At 42.1% G+C, this 18905-nt stretch overlaps 2 protein-coding genes across 4 annotated transcripts in view; both read right to left on the bottom strand.

Moving 5' to 3' along the window:
- The window catches only part of ttc27 (tetratricopeptide repeat domain 27), a 42932-nt gene extending 41243 nt beyond the window's left edge, over window positions 1–1689 (bottom strand). Inside the window, 1 exon segment of the mRNA XM_055030331.1 lies at window positions 1456–1689. Within this exon segment, the coding sequence (XP_054886306.1) occupies window positions 1456–1546 (91 nt within the window). The 5' untranslated portion in view covers window positions 1547–1689.
- Window positions 1690–4793: 3104 nt separating this feature from the next.
- birc6 (baculoviral IAP repeat containing 6) overlaps window positions 4794–18905 on the bottom strand; it is a 66382-nt gene continuing 52270 nt past the window's right edge. For all 3 annotated transcript variants that reach the window (XM_055029219.1, XM_055029220.1, XM_055029221.1), the window contains exons 65-73: window positions 17658–17880; window positions 17242–17387; window positions 16431–16541; window positions 15608–15825; window positions 14250–14411; window positions 13213–13290; window positions 11097–11285; window positions 8134–8268; window positions 4794–6077 (exon numbers count right to left, since the gene is read on the bottom strand). In XM_055029219.1, the coding sequence (XP_054885194.1) occupies window positions 5898–6077; window positions 8134–8268; window positions 11097–11285; window positions 13213–13290; window positions 14250–14411; window positions 15608–15825; window positions 16431–16541; window positions 17242–17387; window positions 17658–17880 (1442 nt within the window). In that variant the 3' untranslated portion in view covers window positions 4794–5897. The remainder of the gene's footprint in view (window positions 6078–8133; window positions 8269–11096; window positions 11286–13212; window positions 13291–14249; window positions 14412–15607; window positions 15826–16430; window positions 16542–17241; window positions 17388–17657; window positions 17881–18905) is intronic.

The following is an 18905-nucleotide window of genomic DNA, read 5'->3' as shown; positions in this document are numbered from 1 at the left end:
GTTTTTGACAAAGAACAATGAGTCATTTCTCCCACTGAGACTCAATGAGACTCTTGCCTCTGTTTTGGTTGTATTTACCCAGAATGCCCTGCACTGTAGTCCACTCCTGCTTTTGCATCCGTACCGTTCACTTCAACTGAACCCAGAAGTCACTTTGTAGGTGGACCAGAGTTTGCTTGCTTGGTCCGCATCAGAGACAAATTTTCTAGGCAAACAATCTAGGGAGTCCACTGAGCAGCTAACTTTGCACAGCCAAACATAACATTACATTTTTAACATTAAAATCACAGGTGACACCATTAGCGCTGCCAGTTTAAAGTGATGAGCTATGAGGTCATGGTGTTTGGAAGGAGGTCATGATGGACAATAGCAAACAGCAGAGAGAACAGAACGTCACAGTGGCCAGCACCGACTAGTCACCTCTGACCCGCGTCATCGCATCCTATCAGCATTCTGTAATCAGAGGGAGAAACAGGAATCGCTTGACAAATGCAAGGAGACTCGAGATGTTTCTGTCCACGGGGGTCTAAACCAGGGGTGTCCAAAGTCAGTCCTGGAGGGCCGGCATCCTGCATGTGTTAGTTCTCTCCCTGGCGGTACCAACAACCTGCTCAGCAGGTCAATGTTCTTCTTAGACCTTCTAAGGAGCCGTCATTGGATAAACCAGGGAGAGAACTAAGACATGCATGATGCCGGCCCTGGAGGACCCACTATGGACACCACAGTTCTACACCAACTTCTTGCCCTGGTGACAAAAAAAAACAAAACAAAAGTTAGCTGCACCCCAGTTTTTTCTTACTGGGATTGCAGGTAGAACTGGGACTTCCTTGGCTCATGGTGAATGAGAGAAGAAGAAACTGATTTTTTTTCCTCCACTGTTCAGGCGCCACTGGGTGACCGACTGATTCCAGAGAACACCTTTAACACGAGGAATCCAAATGGGATTAAAAGTCGCCAAACGAGGGACGTGAGGACCATGGAGGCACAGCTCGGCGCCAGACACTTTCTAATTTAACTCCGGTTCTTCACTAAGGTTCCGTTCCCTGACGTAGCATGTTCCCACATCTGTCCCTGGTCCTCGTGCGCTCGCGGTCCGGCTGAGATGCCGCGCGAGAGCGCAGAGACTGAGCACGAGACGGCCAACAGGGTCTCTGACCGTTAGCTCCGAACCGTCCCGTACAAACAGAACCGACCCGAACAGAACAGACCGGCTCAGACAGACGGTGCTGCCTTCACAAACCCGAAGTATAAACGTCTCTCCAGTTGACTGTATTAAACACAGCCCGGTTTTTAATGTGAGTTCACCCTCAGCGCTGAGCAAACAGAGCTAAAGACATTTAGCTCCATCCTGTCATGGTAACAAAATGTCAGCCAGTGATGTTGGGAAACAAACTGAATGGCCCTTAAAGGCATCATTACTCGGACACCGAGGCGGAGTTTGAACGTGTGTCTCACCTGCATCAGTAACGATGTTTTGTGTCCAATTCGTCGCCTCGCCGGCAGCCAGGAAGCCTCTCAGCACCGGGAGCTCCACGCTGAGCAACATGGCTGTCCGTGTCTGCTGGATCTCCCGTGGACAGTCCCGCAGCAGACCGGGATCCACGCAACCGGGCTGCAGAGGCGAAAGCACAGAGATTGTTTCTAGCTTTCCATGTGCCGAAAGAAGCGTCAGTAAGCGGCCATGACAGATGCGCGTTGCATTCTGGGAAAAGCTCGGGAGCAGAGGCGGGTCCAGTTCTATCCGGGCTCTGGGCAAAAAACACTTTTTCACGCTTGTCCTGCTGAAAAGCAGCTCTCTGCATGTTTACATGTTTTCTCTGCTGCTCATTGCTACAAGTTAGGGTTTTGCTTGATTTGATGCAGAGTGAAAATGTTTTCAAATGATTTGTTTCAGGTTTTCTGTGTGTGCACAGCACACAGTTAAATTATAAATATATAAGAGTGAGAAAAGCAAAGTCATCTGTTTAAAAACGGGACAAAATAAATAAATGTTTGGGTGAATGTGGTTTTCATTTTTTTTCAATCCATTTTTGATAAAAACATATGTGACATATTAAAGGATGGGAAGCAGAGACATATGTTGCATTCTACTTGTGGTCAGGACTTTCAAAAATAATAACAATTTTTTAAATCAACTGGAACAATCCTCTCCCCGAAGTCAGACTTCCCACTCAGAATATATGTACAACCAGGAAATAAAAGAAGCTTTCAATTCAGATTGTTTTAAATCCTGAAATAAAAGAAGCTTTCAATTCAAATTGTTTAAATCCTGTTTTTATATTTTTATAGGAACATTTTTCACACTGACTTTAAGAACTAATATGGCCGCTCCCCGTATCAACAACAGTAAGATGAGGTAAAAACATGTTTACCAAGTGGACTACTTGTAGTGGGCTCCACATACAGGGAGCGACAGATGGTAGCAAAAAGCAACAGTTTCACCTATTTGATGTGAAGCCAACACACGGGCCTCTGGCAACACCAGTGAGGTGACAAAATGTACATTATTTTCAACTCTCCATGACACACTGCTGGTCTGTGTGTGCACTAACTAAAAATTTCACATGCACAAACTTTGTTTGCCACTTGGCTGGAGGAGGGCAGGTGATTGTTGCTTCTTAACACTATTTCCATGGAAAATGAATGAAGAGGAAGTCATGCTGACTTCCATGTGTCGAGCCCTTAAGACTGACTGCAAACTGAGGATATTAAAAGTAGAATTTGAATGTGAAAGAAATAGCTGAAAACAACATCTGTAAGAGGTACCACTGACAATTTCTACTTGGGTATTGTCATATTGGAATCCCAACTTCTCAGATTACTGGAGAACTCATGGTTAGCTGGAATGCTGTAAACGCGACCATCCCCACCTGCAACTTCCAGCAGCTGGAAATAACGTCAATGGAACATTATTTCAATGTTCCATTGAAATAATGTTCCATCTCAAACAGGATAATTGCAATCATCCTGTTTGAGATTATGAGTCATAATCCCAAACAATCTCAAACAGGATGCTCCAATTCAACACAACTCTTGAATAAATTTTTGGTTTGTTCGAAATCATATTGTTAGGGTTGGAGGTCCATGAGAAAACCCAGATGTTATTGTCACTGGCAACATTCAATATTTTGAGGAAGTGGCTCTTGCCAATATTCTTCATAGCCTTGTGCAAAAGGGAGAGGATGAAAACATAATATCGACTAGTATTAGTCGATATCTGTTTCTGAAAGGTTGGCTTGCTTTTATCCCCACCCTTTGCCAATTTCAGCTCTTTCTGAAACTGGTGAACGATGCATCTCATGAGCATAGATGGCGAAAGGAACTTGGACAGACGCGTGTTTTGTTCTGTGAAGGACGCCGGCATGAAGATCAGTGTACTGAGGCACTCACCGCCCACATGGGCAACGGTGTGCCCACAGCTGCTTCTCAAAGCACTCAAGGCCACAGAAGCAGAGTCACATGCTTCTCCAGGAAGTGATAACAGTCCTGAAGCATGTGAACCTGACAGTTTGAAAGCAGCAGGTAGTGGAACCAAAAGTGCTGTAGCACGTTTCAGCGCCACCATTAACCCATCTGTGCCGAACCTGAACATGACATCCTGTTCAGGCTTGCTGACATAGGTTGAATGGGAAAACATTTTTATGTCCAGGAAAGCTGACCAATCGGCATGCTGTGAAGCAGCATGGCTAAGAAGTTGGACACCTTGGACAAATTGTCCAGGTGGTCCTGAAAAGCTCCAGGAACATACCATGCCAGTTAGGAAGGTTGATGCTCTTAAGAGTTATTTAGTCCTTGATTGCACTCAGATTTATGTATGTAAATATGCATTGGCATCATTTATTGTTTTTGTGCCAATGCACCAATAGATTTCTTTTTGATCATCCTTTTTCAGTCTGTCCAGTGAAATTGCTTAGGGTTTAATAGGGCAGCTTCTTTCTGCCACTGTACAATAATATTGGTGCAAACGTGACCTGCAAATCTTAAGTAACTCCACCTCTACCTCCTTTCAAACCCTGAACCTCCACTGGTCAAAGCCACAGACACCAGAGCTAGCAGTGCAAACAAGCTGAAGACCACCATTGCGTCCATGCCATGCTGCACTGATGCAGGAATTCATGCAACAGCTTTAACCAGGAACTGAACATGGAGACTAGACTTTTCAGTAGGCTCACATTTCTGTTAAAACTATTGATTAATATACCTTGTCATAAGGCTGAAAAACATCACGATGCAAGCGTTTCATATTAATTGAAGTAGATAACCGCCAATAGATTATTATTTTTTCATATATCTAAAATACTCCTAAGATGGTGGCAAGACCGTTTCCACGTCATTTTTAAGCAGTTCTAAGGTACGGAGGCGAAACATGAAACTGCTGCTGCGCAAGTTCCTCTACAGGTTGTTGCTCGGTAACCAAAGACTGAGCGAGTTGATGCCACCCACCTCGTTTACCCGGTCATAAGAGGTTGAGCCGCTAAAGTCTTTCCTCTGCCTACATCTCCCAGAATGCTGTGCGGTTCTGAACTAGAGTTCAGTGAATATTCTATCAGATGTATCGACACTGGCAATGTGTCCATCCAGCCTTACGCCAACATGAGATAAACTGTCATGAATGCTGGAAACGTATCACTATTTAGTGAACATATGAGACGCTTTAGAGTAAAACTCAGAACTAGGCTGTAGCCTCTGTCTCACAAACTATAGTTTACTTTCAGTGACGAAACAAGCTCTTGCAGGTCAGAAGTTAAACTGACAAACAAACAAAAAAAAAAAGCATTTGCACAATCAGTCCATATTTTCAAGCTCCATTTAATGTCCTAGCAAAAGGATTATGTTACTGTACTAAGGAGTGAGTAAAATAGAAAGTGCATTTTTTTTTTCCACTGCTGTTTCAACATAATAAAATCAAATCAAAGCAGTTTTCTTTAGCTAGACGGAGCAGAATTCTGTAGAAATAGCAGATTATTCAGCAAAGGTACTCTGTTGGGAGTATTTGGTGGTATGGTGTAGATCAAAGGCACATCACAGCTTTTGTATCTCACGGGGGATTGTTGCACACGCACAGAAAACACACAGACACATGCACAAGCCTTTAAAGTACATTTCCCGATCTGGCCGTCTACAGTCGTGTGAATGGAAAGCAGTTATGGAGAAGTTCTAAGAGGCGACAAATGCCGATCCAGAGTGTGTTTAAGCCTTTTAATTTGGAGCCTGTAAAAGGGATATAACATGAGTTAAAAATGTCCATCTTAAACCTTATTGAAGTGGATATGATCCAAGACAAATCAAAGGTAGCGTGGGGTCTCCAGAGGTTTTTCTGAGAGTCACTTTCCGGTGTGTTTTCTTCTTTTAAATAATATGCTTTAAGAATGACCAATATATCCTTGATTCCAGCTATCACCGCTCTAACAGTCCCAAAAACACCGCCCCCCCCAAAAAAAGAAAACAAAAAGGACTTAACATTCAGTAAACATTCTTCTCTAAAGGTAGTTTCCCTTATATAATCTGTCATTTTTCCTCTGCCATTATGTATACATAAACAAGTTTAATAACATACCAATCAGTGGTTATTTCACAATTGGAAAAAAAAAGCACAAAATGTTTACAGTCTTTTACAGGTGAATAAAAGTTTTTCTTGACTCTGTAATAAGGGCATAGCGTAGTTCAGAGTTTGTCTCATCGGCTTCTGGTACTCGATCTCCCTCCACTACTATTCTGCAATTAGATCTTTACATACAAATATTGACAAAGTGATGACTCCCCCTCTCAAAGCCATCCAGTCTTTAAAGAGTAATCATCAGAAAGAGGAAGGTGAAGGGCCGAAGATACTGGAAAAGATGGGGCAGCAGGGTCAGTGGGGTCCGAGTGGCCTGGTGGGTGGGGGTGAGTGGGTGGGCTCATAGCTGGCCCTCGCTGCAGTGGCTGTCCTGACTGCCGGCGGGTTTCTCTGCGTCCTGACTGGACAGGTCTTTGAGGATGAGCGCGGCGCTCTTCTCAGAGAACTCGTCTCCGTCGGGCTCCAGGCCGTCGGGACAGGACAGCTTCAGTAGCTCCTCTCTCAGCTGGGCTGTGTGTCTCTGCAAGGACACGCACACACACACACACACACACTTATTAGGTGGCCAGGTTTAGGGTGAGGACTGGGCTGGACCTCATAAGGCCTGAGAGGTGCTGGGACAGTCAGAGTAGCTAGTTTACCAAAATGACTTCCAGTTTAAATAGGCTGTTAATCAATGCTTCATTGAGTCGTCCTTAAGTTTTTCTCTCCTAAGACATAAAACGAATTTCTTTCTGCAGGATCATTGCTGCAGCCTTCTCAGTTCCAAAACCAAAATCTGCAACAAAGGCCGTGGCTGATAACAGGTGCTTTGATTCTTGCGACTTAATTGTTTTGAATATAGATGCTTTATGTCTTGTATAAAATATACACAAAATATTTACCAAAAATCTTTTACAACTTAGTTGAAAACAAAAGTTAACTTATTCTGACGTTTCAAGTTCAGAAAGTTGTTGGGAAAAAATCATTTTACAAAAACCTCCCATCAACACACCAGAGATTTTCCAAACAACAGACCTCCACCAAGCACCCAATGTCTTCTAAATTACTTCAACTAATGGGAGGGTCTAACAGTTACCAAATGATCTAAACACAGCCAAATATAAGAATCAATTATAGATTTAGATTCTTAACCAACTTAAGTAGATTCTACATTTTGCCCAAAGAAGAAAACTAAATTTGTAGAAATTACATTACCCTCCTCTTAAGGCTGTTTCCCCGTTGACTTTAACCCTTTTTCTGCAACTAGAAAAAGGGCTAAGTGTTGTTTTCTCTCCACTGAACCTTCTGTTAATAGGAACTCGGAAAACAAACAACTTCTTTAGAGGGTTTCTGGGACAGCCTGCTGGACATCTGTCCATCAGTCGTCTTTCTCCTGACTGCAGCCCAAAATGTTTTCCAGACTTATGATGTGATGAATCTACATAACGTAGGAGCATCACGTCATCAACAGAACTCCACTAAATATGATGTTTCTAATTTAAGGAACATCATTATTACACTCGTGTGATAATGTTCACTATCCAGCAACACCAGGTCCCAGGATTATCGGTTACCTAGGCAACACCTCTGGCCCAGACCTGAGAAAGATACCTGAAGAATATTGTCCGTCATTTAAACTGCATCTGCTCCTCCTGATGGAATAAATGTAAACCTGCTTCACTTCCAATCATCATGGCCTGGGATAGATGAGAATGTAATTCATGACAGCGTTTTGAATTTAACTGAACAAGGTCTGTCATAATTTAGTGACTGATTTGAGTCCCTCGTTTATTAAAATTCCTCGAGGAATTATGGTTTATTATTTAGCACCATGTCCTCAGTCTGGCTGGATAAATATTTATGTTGCACAATGCTATCGCTTTCGCCAGTGAGTTGCTGACGAATACCAACTGCTGTTAGCACAATATAGAGTGATCAAACATGCTCTTTTCCTCGGACATGTTCGGGTTTTCAGCGATTCTTGGGAAAGATGGGCTGAGATAAACTGAGCTCCTGACGCTCGCATGAACACCAGAGGTATAAACGGCTGAGCAAAGTGAGAGTTCATCTGTTGAACTGACTAGAGACGAAAACAGAAACTAAAGACTGGAGTATTTTTTTCTTCAAATGTGTTATTTTTATTATCAAATTGGAAATCATTTCAAATTTGTTTGTAATTTTTGTTCAGGTTGACTTAAAAAATGTGCTACTTTTGCTACTTTTCCAAGCAATAGGAATGCTCAAACATGAAAATTTGGGCCGATACTGATATCCCATATTAATATTATTGTTATGGCAGGATTGACCAATATTCTATTTTGTTAAACTTGTTTTTTTAACTGATTACTCGATTACTAAAATAATTGTTTATAACAGCCCTAAACTGAATCTATACAGCCACCATGTCTAGTTACATTCACCACTTCAACAACTATTTCCTTCAAAACATGAAGCTAATTCTGTTCTAACATGTTAAAGTGGTGGAACGGATTCAACCACCAGCTGAACAGAACCGGTCTTTTTGTGTGTGTGTGTGTGTGTGTGTGTGTGTGTGTGTGTGTGTGTGTGTGTGTTTTCTGATTGAGTGAGATTACCTTGAGAGCAGCTGCATGGTGGGACATGGTGCGGCCGACCCGCTTGTCGTTGCTGTACTGCTGGATGTCGGCGATCCACTCCTCACACTGAGACATGATCTCGGTTCTCTTCAGGTAGAAATGTTTGTGGATCACCTGCACACACACACACCGTTCACATCAGTCACTCCCACATCGCTTGATACATCCAGACTGAACGAGCAGCTCTTTGATAGAGGTTGTAGTTCGACAGAAAACAGAAAATGTAGGAACTGTGAGCTACCAGGATCAGAACCAGAATCAGAACCGGCTTTATGAACCAAGTTAGCATACACAAATGAGGAATGCAACTTTGGAAAAGCCTGCAAGCTGAGAGTCAGAACCGTTCTGTATTGGATGTGTTCACTAGGATTGCACCGATAAATCGGCCCAGATTTCCTTCATTTTTGGGAGACCAGTGATCGGCCCGTACTTACACGTGAAGCTGATCTTATCCACCTATTTAAAAAAGAAAACCAGCCAGTGTCTTCTATTGCTCTGCTGTGAGAGGTTAGACTGGTAGCCCCTCCCACCAGGTCATGTCTGACCATTAGCAGTTAACAACAGTCACCCCACTGTTATCAGCTGAGCAACTTTCATGGTATATTTAGCAACATTTCCAGATCGGTGATCGGCCAGAAAACTGCAATCGGTGCGCCCTTAGTGTCCACGGTTCTTGTGCGAAGAAGGAGCTGCTTGTCCGTTTTGTTCACCGGGAATCATAATTCGGCTCATCGTGTCTGAGGTCTGCAGCTGTGAATGAGGCTCAACTTCACTTTTTTAATTGTTCAGGCTGATCTCTATGTCAGTACGACATTCACAGCGTTTGATGGAGGACGCCAATCAGCTCTGCTCAAGTCTCCAGTTTCACTGCCCCTCATCCCCCACACACACCCCCGGTCCATGTCCTAGCAACAGTCGTCATGCTGTGCCATCAGCATGCAGCGCGTGTTCTGACAATGGGTCTGGAGCTGCTGCTGCTCCGTTGTTGGAATGGGAGTGTGGTCCGCTTCGCCGTACACCAGGAGAAGAGAAGCAAAGCGGAGCTTTAGGAAACATTCTCTCTCTGTCCTGTTCACATTCCTCCACTATCAATCCTCCACTTTTTGACTGTCGGCTCCGCCCATCATCCAGGATGCCACTGTTCCAGAGAGGGGCGTGGCAGCCGTCCCCGTTTGAAGGTCACACGTGTTGTAAACACTGCCTCTGCTTTTCACTGAGCTGGAGACAGATGGAGCGCTTTAAAAACAACACTTCTACCCAGCTAATGAGCTATTTGGAACACGACGGGCAAAAACAAAAGTAAATCAAGAGCTCTAAAAAAAAATTCTGCCATATTAATAATAACTACATTCACTTCAACACTGCTAACATAATGACTTTGTTGATACATTTAGAAAATCTTCAGACCCATCTCTCTAGAGCCATTTCTGGAGACTTTTTTTAAATGTGAAAAATAAAAAAGTAAAGAAATCAAATTAACTGTTTTCTTTGGTTAATTTAGTAGTTTGGACATCGATACTCTGAACACTTCATGTTCGAGAGCACTACCTGACATGCAGTCCATATTGTTTTGTGGGTATTGTTCAATGTTTTCATTAATACTGGGTGTTTTGTGACCTTCTAAAAACGTAACTGTCAAAAAAAATTGCTATCGGCTACAGTCGGAAAAAGCAGGTCACGCTTTTTAAAGATCGGTGATCACCCAGAAAAACTGCAACAAATAAATAAATTCAGTCCTCTCAACATTTAACTGTTTCTGTGAAAACAATCCAAGAAGAATCAAGTGAAAAAAAAGCCTCAATTTTATCAGAGGAGAGGCTCTGAAGATAATCCTGTCTCACTGCCACTCCTAACACTGACACATTTATGTGCCATAACTCTAAGTGCTTAAGATGGCGTCTCATGAGGAGTGACAGGACAGGCCGGGACCAGTGAAGGACTTGATGGAGGCATCAGCAGCGCTGCAGAAAGGACTCCTGCATTAGCCGACTCTCATTCATCTACCGCGCTTAAGGACAGCAGACAGAAGTCAAAACGTTGTGTGTCCAGTAAGTCATGCATGTTGCTGACAGAGCAGGTCAACTCCTGTCTGCATGGCCGGTCATTTCATTTAATTTACAAAGCAGTAAGGACTAAAAAAGTTATGACTACTAGGTACTCAGTGCTGATGATAATACTGACTCACAGTCACGATGTAGGATAAAATCTGAAATAATGTCCCTTCCAGAGCATTTTACAATCCAGAAAACGGCAACAAATGTTTACACATTTTTCAATCTGTAACAGTTTTAAAGATGTGAAACAACTGTCGACAGTCCTACATGGAACATTTATTGTGTATCTGATGCAATTATGATAAAATTAGCAAAGTGCTAATAGGTCAGTGAGGTGAGTGGAAAGCTTCGATATGTGGAGTTTATATTTGGGATAAATATTCACTTGGACTCTAAAAGCAATCAATGTCAAACTGTTGCTCTGGAACGTGAAGAGATTTAGTTTTCATTTTTTTAAAATAATGTCTCAACTTTCCCCGAGATCTCTAAATTACTTTCAGAACGTAAAAGCAGAAAAACAAAATCAACCTTAAGATTCTTCCGCTACCCGACCCTGAGCACCTGGAGACGTCGTCGCAGAGCTCTACTGACCAAAAGCTGTAAGGGTGAGACTGGGACTGAGGAACAAGCATCATGTAATGATATCATGCGAAGCAGTGAAGAGCCACAAGATGTTGGCCGATGTCTGTCCAGTCTGTTACTCAGAACAACCTGCTACAGACCATAAGAAATCTTGGATGACGCACAATAACATTCCTTTAACATATGTGCTCGAACAGCAGAACAGGATTCAGCTGTCCTTTGCAATGAGCAGGAGAGAACTGTTTAGCCTCAGACCCAACTGGCTACTCAAAGACGTTACCGTGTTTGTGAAAGTACGAGGCTTACCTCCTTGAAGCACGGCGACGGGTTGCGGATCTGTTCCAGCATGGCCCACTTGACCGTGGCCTGCCGGATGTTGCCGTCATATTCTCGAGAGCTCTGGGTGCCACTGGGGGTCCCGCGGGAACGCTCATACCCCGGCTCGTTAAAGTAGGGCTCAGCCACTAGGATGAGGGACTGCACAGACACTAGCACCTGCGGCAGATTTAGAAACAAAGGAGGCAGGGTTATCACAAATCCCATGGAACGCGTTACTCAGACCAGAGGGAAAATTTACCAACAACTTCTTGCTACAGAGAGGCAACTGACTGGGCTTCCAGAGGAACATTTCAATAACTTAAACTTTATTCTGGCTAGAAGTGAATTAGTCTGCCATCTTTAAACTGTGAAACCCATGAAATGATCTTGGCAGAGTCGGACCAGCGTAGAACAGTCTGACAAAGGCTGGGAACAATTTGGCCACATTTTAGCACTGGATTCTTTAAAGCTTTTTCATTAACAGCCAATAAATGACCTGGCCTGTCCCACAGAGACTGAAGATGTCCTTCGTCATCACTCTATTGGTTCAGAGCCAAAAATGTTGGCGGGGAACTTGATGGCCTGCCTGCTGGCCTTAAGACGACAGCAACAGATTTCAGCCCCTAGCATTCATCACAAAGCGGTCCGCCCCATCTTGAAGCAAATATGGATGATTACCAGCCCCGCCCTCTGCCCCTTGTCTCCAGTTCACCACCCTCCTGATTTCCATTATTGATCTATAGAATGCTAACTAGAATAATAATCAAAGGAGACATCTCTATGTACTCCCCATCTCTGCAAAGGGGGGTGGATTGTAAAGAAGAAAGAAAGACATCCATTTTCAAATGCTCCAGCTCCCCTGGACAACAATCAATACTTGTACTGGAGAAAGAATGTGATTATGTGCAGAACAGGGCCAAATAACAGTGTGGCTGTGTGTCAAACTGGTCCAGAGTGGCTAACTAGTGTCCAGTAGTTCCTTATAGCTATAAATGAGCTGCTGTACCATTCATAATTCATCTTCATTTAATAAAGAAACACGCAGCCTGTTGTGGCTTGAATGTCAAAATTTTTTACAACAGTGTTATTAACAGTCTGAGCATTTCACAACAAACCACTTATGTAGCTCACTTTTTTATGTCTGTTCCATAAATCATGAAAACAACAACACTGAAGCTGCTGTCCTCTTTACCAGTGTAATAAAGGGCTATTTCACAGCTTTTCAATTTTTAGCCAACTTTTTTATAAACTGCCTTGAGATGACACGTTGTGAATTGGAGCTACATAAATAAATTAAATGAAAAAGATGACTTTGGATGACGAGCAACAGTCTAGTTTTCAAGTTCGGTCTGAAAGGATTTTAGTGATTGATGACATTGTTCGGGTTTCTATCATTTTTCAGGGAACCAATAAGCATCCTTAAAATGACTGGCGGGATGCCTGGAGTACGGCAGCTTTTGTCCTCCGGGAGGTGCTTCCTGGTGGTGGTGAAGAGCGCTCCAGGTGTATTTATACAGGTGAGCGGATAGACTGAACACAGCGGGCGGCTGTGCTATAGATGTGTGGCTTTTCCGTCAAATCGGAAAATTAATTTCATATCATCCTGGTCTCAACAAACGGGTGGCGGAGCGCATCGTGACGGTACATAGCTGGTAGATGAGTTTCTGTGTGTGACTAACGAAGTTGTCAAATCTCGTTGCTAACATGGACCGAAAAGCCAAACATTTCTGGGCAAAGTGAGAGTTCATTTATTAAATTGACTATAAATGAATACATAAACTAAAAGCTGGAGTATAGACATTTTTTATAGAGCCTGTCTGTTTTATTATTAAATTGAATATAATTTCAGATTTTTATATAACTTTTTTTCAGGTTAACTTAGAAAGTGAAATGCTATTGTTTCAAGTTAATTCTCTAAACTACAGAAAAGTTATTGTAAGGGATGCTCAAATATGAAAAATTGGACTGATTTTGATATCTGATAGTAACACTGTTATGCTAGATTTACCAATGTTTAATCTTTTTTTTTTTATCCGATTACTCGTAAGAATAATCGATAGATTACTCAATTACTAAAACATCCGCTTACAGCAGTCCTGGTTACCTGTAAAAAGCTTGAGGTCTGGGGGTTCCACTTCTCCTCTGGTCTCCCATGCCATGTGTTGAGGATACTTAAACACACCTGCACAGAAAGCATTCAGGGATCAGTCTCAGCACAAAGTCCTAAAAGCTGCCATGGAAGTGGAAGACTGAGGAATAAGCCTGGGCTGAGGACGCTCTGAGAAGACAGGTTTGCTCTCTTCATTAGAATAATGTGGCGTGTTGCTTCTACTCAGATTCTTGCAACATCACACCAAACAACAGAATGAAGGAATAAAACAAGGTCCGGTCACATAAACACACTGAATGGCTGGTCCATGGTGGTTACACCTCTCTTTGGGATGGAAGTTGTTACTGAGGGAATACAACTCAGTTATCTTCTTTCAATAACAGCGATGAGTCTAAAAAGAAGTCAGATGTAAGGAGCCAATGAAAGAAAACTTGGTGAAGAAACCTGATCTCCTTTGATCAATCCATCTCTAAGTGAATCTGTCTGGTTTAGCTAGCTGTTCAGCTATTCTGATGGTTCAGGCTAAGCCTTCTTTGACAAAGGTCATGGTTAAAACTACAATTTGTTGGACAATTATTTATCCCTGTGCATCAAAGTGATTAGAATTCTTCTACAGTTACACTATTCATCTATCACTAATATGAATCTCTACCACTGACGTTTAAAGTCCCAGTAATTCCTTAAAGTGGCTGTCAAGGACAAATTCATGAGGAGGAGGAACTCGTGCAGAACTTCAGAGTTTGGACCTTTTTCACAAATGAAGCAATCCACGGCGACGAGGCAGAACACGTTTACAAATGATTTCATCTTTTAGTTTCTAAAATCAATAAGACTTGGTGACATCTTTAGAAATGCAACGTCTTCCTTTTGCACTGTAATCATCTTCATAACAAGAAATGAAACTTCCCCAAAGATTCAGCTAAACACAAACAAAAAGGAGAAAGGATGAACATAAAGTTTCAGAATTCAATAGATTTTTGGAAATTAACTTTTTCTTTTTACACTGGAAGAAAAACAAAAGGCAGATGTACTTTTCCATCATTGTAGAGGTTTGGATTGAAGCGCACGCTGTGTCCGCCGGTGGTCTCCAGGTTGACCAGGGGAGGGGAGTTTGGATAGTCCTGGGGAAAATAGACGTCGAACTCAAAGCAACCATTGGCATATGGGGTGTCGCCTGGGCCAGTGATGAGAACCTGGAAACACGGGACACAGAGAGCCGACGCAAACATGACATTATTTACACAATCCACCTGCAAAACAAAGACGCTTCTATAAAGCTGTGAAGTAAAATGTTTTTCATTAAAATCTGCTAATAAACTTTTTTTAAAATTACTTGTAGAAAAGAATTGCAACATAAAAACTTCCAAGGAACAAAAATAATCTACTCTTTCTGTTCACACTGCAGTATCAGCTCATCACAAGGAAAGTTTACATAGATGATAAACAATGAATCATCATGGAAGATGATATCCAATTGCTGTACTAAAGGAGAATGTCAAAATGTTGCTTGTTCCAAAGCACCACAAGACCTGACAACAGATAAGAAATCCTTCCCACCTCAATAAATTTGATGCAGCAGCATTTTTTCAGTGACTGAGCTGCCAGGACAGTGATGGACAGCAGCAGCGGCTGCTTGGGGACCAGTGTGGAGACGGACACATGACGCAATACTATAGGCTGATTGTACAGCACTTATTTAGTCTCCCTGGACACAAGGAATGTCACTAACCCCAGGAATGGGACTGGAATGTTATACCATATTGTGTCAGCAACTGTTTTTTTTTATTTTTTATTTTATTAATACTAACCAGGTATCAGGAGTCCCAGACAAAATGTAGCTCCTGATACCTGTAGCTGTGAAAGGTGCAGAGCATTTTGAAACAAGAACAGCCTGTTTCCATGTGCGTGTCCTGGAAAAATGGACAGAGACAACGTAACACAGGGGGCTGACCTTAGAGCAGCGAAAACATCATTCAGCTAAGACCTAATAAAGTCCCTGAACAAGTTGAGACAGAAATAAAGTATCTGACAGAAAAGCAATGGCCAAAATGTTACATATAATTTTGCACTGAGCTGGGACTCAGTATCAGCCAACATCTAATTTTAAATAATTCAAAGTACGGGGGTCAGACACTCCTGATCAGGACATTCCTGTCGCATTCACCAGCCTTCTCTCCCTCTCTCCCCATCAACTTTTACATGGAGTTCACTGTTGTCTCCAAGGATAGGAGGGTAAGGGGAACTGGAAGGGAAATAAACTTCCGGTTCCCGGACAGCTTCTCTAGCTGAGCATCTTAGATTACAGAATCACAGACACAGCCGACTCCTCCCACAGACACAGTCTACTCCGCACAGGCAGTTTAATGAGAAGTTCATCCTTTCACATTACCTTCATGATATCGAGCCTCTCCTCATCACAGCGGACAAAGACACTGGACGAGGATGACAGAGGGAGAGATGTGGACAGGGTGACGGCCTCCTGGGCAAGACGCCGCGATCTGGCCGCACTGTTGGTATCACTGGCGTTTTTAACCTGAGACATGTAGTGGTAGTTGACCTTAAACATCAGCTTCCCTTCCTCGTCTTCTGAAACCATTTCAAACGTGTCTGTGTGGGGTTGATGGTGTGAAAACAGAGGTTAGAAAGTTCTGCATCGCACTGGCTTTAATTTCATTAAATTTCTGAAAATGTTATTTTGAGAAAAATGAGGACTTTTTTTTCTTTTTTTTTTAGAGATAAGGAGATTTGACAAATTATAGTCAACAGCTTCAAGGCCCTTGAAGCGATTGAGCAACATCCGAGTATTTCGAAGAAAACCACATGGACTCCGGTGGACAAGTCAGATCTTGATAGATGTTTGTGTCCCGTCACAAAAACTACAATTTTCTAATTTGAAAATGTTCCTCTGGTTATATAGCATCTTTATCCTTGTGATATTATGACAATATTCTCATGACTAAACAAAAGTTCTTGTAACCTGGCTCCATTACTCTGTCGTACAACTTAAATAAAAGCCACTTTTTAAAAGCTTTTCTGCCAGTTGTAATTTCTTCTTTAGAAAACAGTGAGCCAAAAATTAGATTAAAATTGGATCTGGCATAAAGAAATTGGGAGTTTTTAGCTACACTGCCCATCCCTTGCACCATATCAGGTATAAAGTAGAAAGAAGTATGTTGTAAAACCGAACCACAGAGGCAAAGATCTGAACTCACCAAACTGGAGCTTCTTCATGGCAGCAACGTATTTCTCTTCCAAGGAGCGAAGAACTGACAGTGGTTTGGGCCGACTCGACACCTTCTTTGACGACTCAACTAGTTTCCTCTCTTAAAAAAAACAATGAGAATGAGAAATATTAAATACAATGCAACATAAATATCAAACATTTCTCACATGCAAACCATCATCCAATATGAATTTATTTCAATAGAGAGGCTAAATTTGAGAATTTCCTGGATATTCTGAATTGGGATAAAAGCATCATCATTTATTGGACACTCATCAGGGTTTCCCTGGCATGTCACCAGGCTTTTACTTGTGCTTAGCATTGATAATTTTTTTTTTATTATTAATATTGCCTTTTTTTTTAAAGCTTTGCAGATGTTGTTTAGTCATTGATATTCCAGTCTTCCAAAAATGCATAACTATCAAGTAATATTTTCTTTATGTACTGGACATTTTATTGATGAGTCTGACGAACGACGAGGTTGAAGAGTCTTTTTCCGTCCTTATTACTGCATTTTAGCTACACAAGGAGATTATTACACTGACTTTCTTGGGGCTAATGATAGATTTCAGCCTTAGGGTGCAAACAGAAGTCAAAAGTCAAGTCACTTCTTTGGTGAGTTGTTGCATTTCATAGGCAAGACAAAGTCAGACCATCGCAGGGAGAAATGTTGAAACATAAATCCAGAGACATTTAGCTCTGAAAAGGAGTACAGAAGATTTTGCATGCAAAAACATGTTTTATGTGTGAAAAGTCAAGCTTTAGAAAAAACTGAAAAGTGTGTTTATGTGTAAACACACCGTGATTGGCTTGTCGTAGGCTGGTAGTAGCTGCATGGACTATCTCAGCTGTTCTCTGGATGTCGGGCACCAGCAGGGTCAGACCCTCAGGTTCTGGGTCCGACCCATCTGGTTTCGCCACACCTTTGCTTTTATCCTTCTTTGACCTGTAACACAAAAAACACGCTCAAGTTGGTCTCACTGTGGGTCTTCTTTATGGATTCATCGATTTACAACAAACAATGTTGTTCTGGGGCCACTGGAATGAAGGCACAACCCATTTTAGCTGCTGTCAAGACCTGTGCCCGGATTCTCCAAATGGAAGCCAAATCTTTGAGCACAATTCTGTTCCACAAACAAAGTGTGCAACTGTGTGTTTGCTGAGCATGAAATGACATTTCAATTGAAACAAAGTGATAAAAATGATCATATCTTACCTGAGGCGATTGGTATATGTGTCCACACATGTCTTCATTTTGGCCAGCAGCATGCCTACAGAAGTCTGTCCCTCAGAATGCTCTTCATCTTCCTCCTCCTCCTCTTGGCCAGGATCCCCAGACAGAGGAAGCAGGAGTGGAACCAGGGCTGTGTAGGTGGAAATGGCCCTTAGCAGCTCCAGCAGTGCTCTGTACAGGGGAACATGGCGAGCCATATCCAGAACTGCAGAAAAAAAGACCAAAAAACATGGATGAAATGGTTACCAAGGCAGGGGAAGGCAGGAGAACAGGGATCAAACATTTCATTTCATATATTAGTGTGGCCTAGACGTTAGGTCACATTTGAAAAGATCGGATCTGTATCGTGTATCCGAATGGCCCGGGTCGCATTCGAAAAAAATCTCAACTGTGCTGTTCAGACTGTGGTGAAAAGATCAGATACAGGTCACATTATGTCAAAAAAAAAAAAATGAAATTAGGTCACTTCAGGCTGAATCAGCCTTCGACTTAAAAAAAAAAAAAAAAAAAAAAACTAGATTTTTGCAAAGGAAATTGGATTCATTCTCTTCTGAAAACAAAAGCATGTCGTCTCCAACCTAATGAGAAGGAAAACATCTAAAATTATTTATGGTGCCATTTGTTAAAGAAATGAAATGTCATTATTCCATTAAAAATGAACAACGAAAACTTCCATTTCTTATATCTACATTTAAAAGAGAAGTTGGTTCTGTGTCAGTTTTAGCCGGATTTATTAAGAGCCATTGTCGAAGGTCTAAAGGGACAGTTTCACGACCATACAGCACCAAGTCTTACATATGGCTGTACGCTGGGGATGGACAGTTTTTTTTCACTTGTAGTTTTTATAAAAAATATGATAAGAACTTTGACTTATCCTGTTAATGAACTTTGAACTCCTGTTACTGATGGAAGTTCAGATCCCTGTCGCAGCCACTACTGTGCTTTCTTCATGTCTTAGTGCTAACCCACCCAGTGAGAAAACAGGGTTGGTGCCAACATACTCCAGATCACACAGAGAAACATTTTCACCGTGAGAGTCAAAAACAACAAACCAAATCCTCTTTACCAACTGGAGTGAGTGTGGGGAGCGGCACGCTGTGTGTGTCCTGATATCTTAAAGGAAGGAAGGCAGTGAGCGTGCAGGTCGCACTGCACTGAGTGGGTGGCTTATATTGTGACTCAAGCTCCCGGCTGGACAGTGTCAGGTCTTTGTGACCCTTGCAGGGCACA

Source organism: Poeciliopsis prolifica, unplaced genomic scaffold, assembly GCF_027474105.1.
Source record: "Poeciliopsis prolifica strain line A6 unplaced genomic scaffold, Auburn_PproV2 SCAFFOLD005, whole genome shotgun sequence".
Classification (NCBI taxonomy): Eukaryota; Metazoa; Chordata; class Actinopteri; order Cyprinodontiformes; family Poeciliidae; genus Poeciliopsis; species Poeciliopsis prolifica.
Note: the sequence above shows the minus strand (reverse complement) of the source record. Positions and strands in the feature narration are given on the sequence as shown.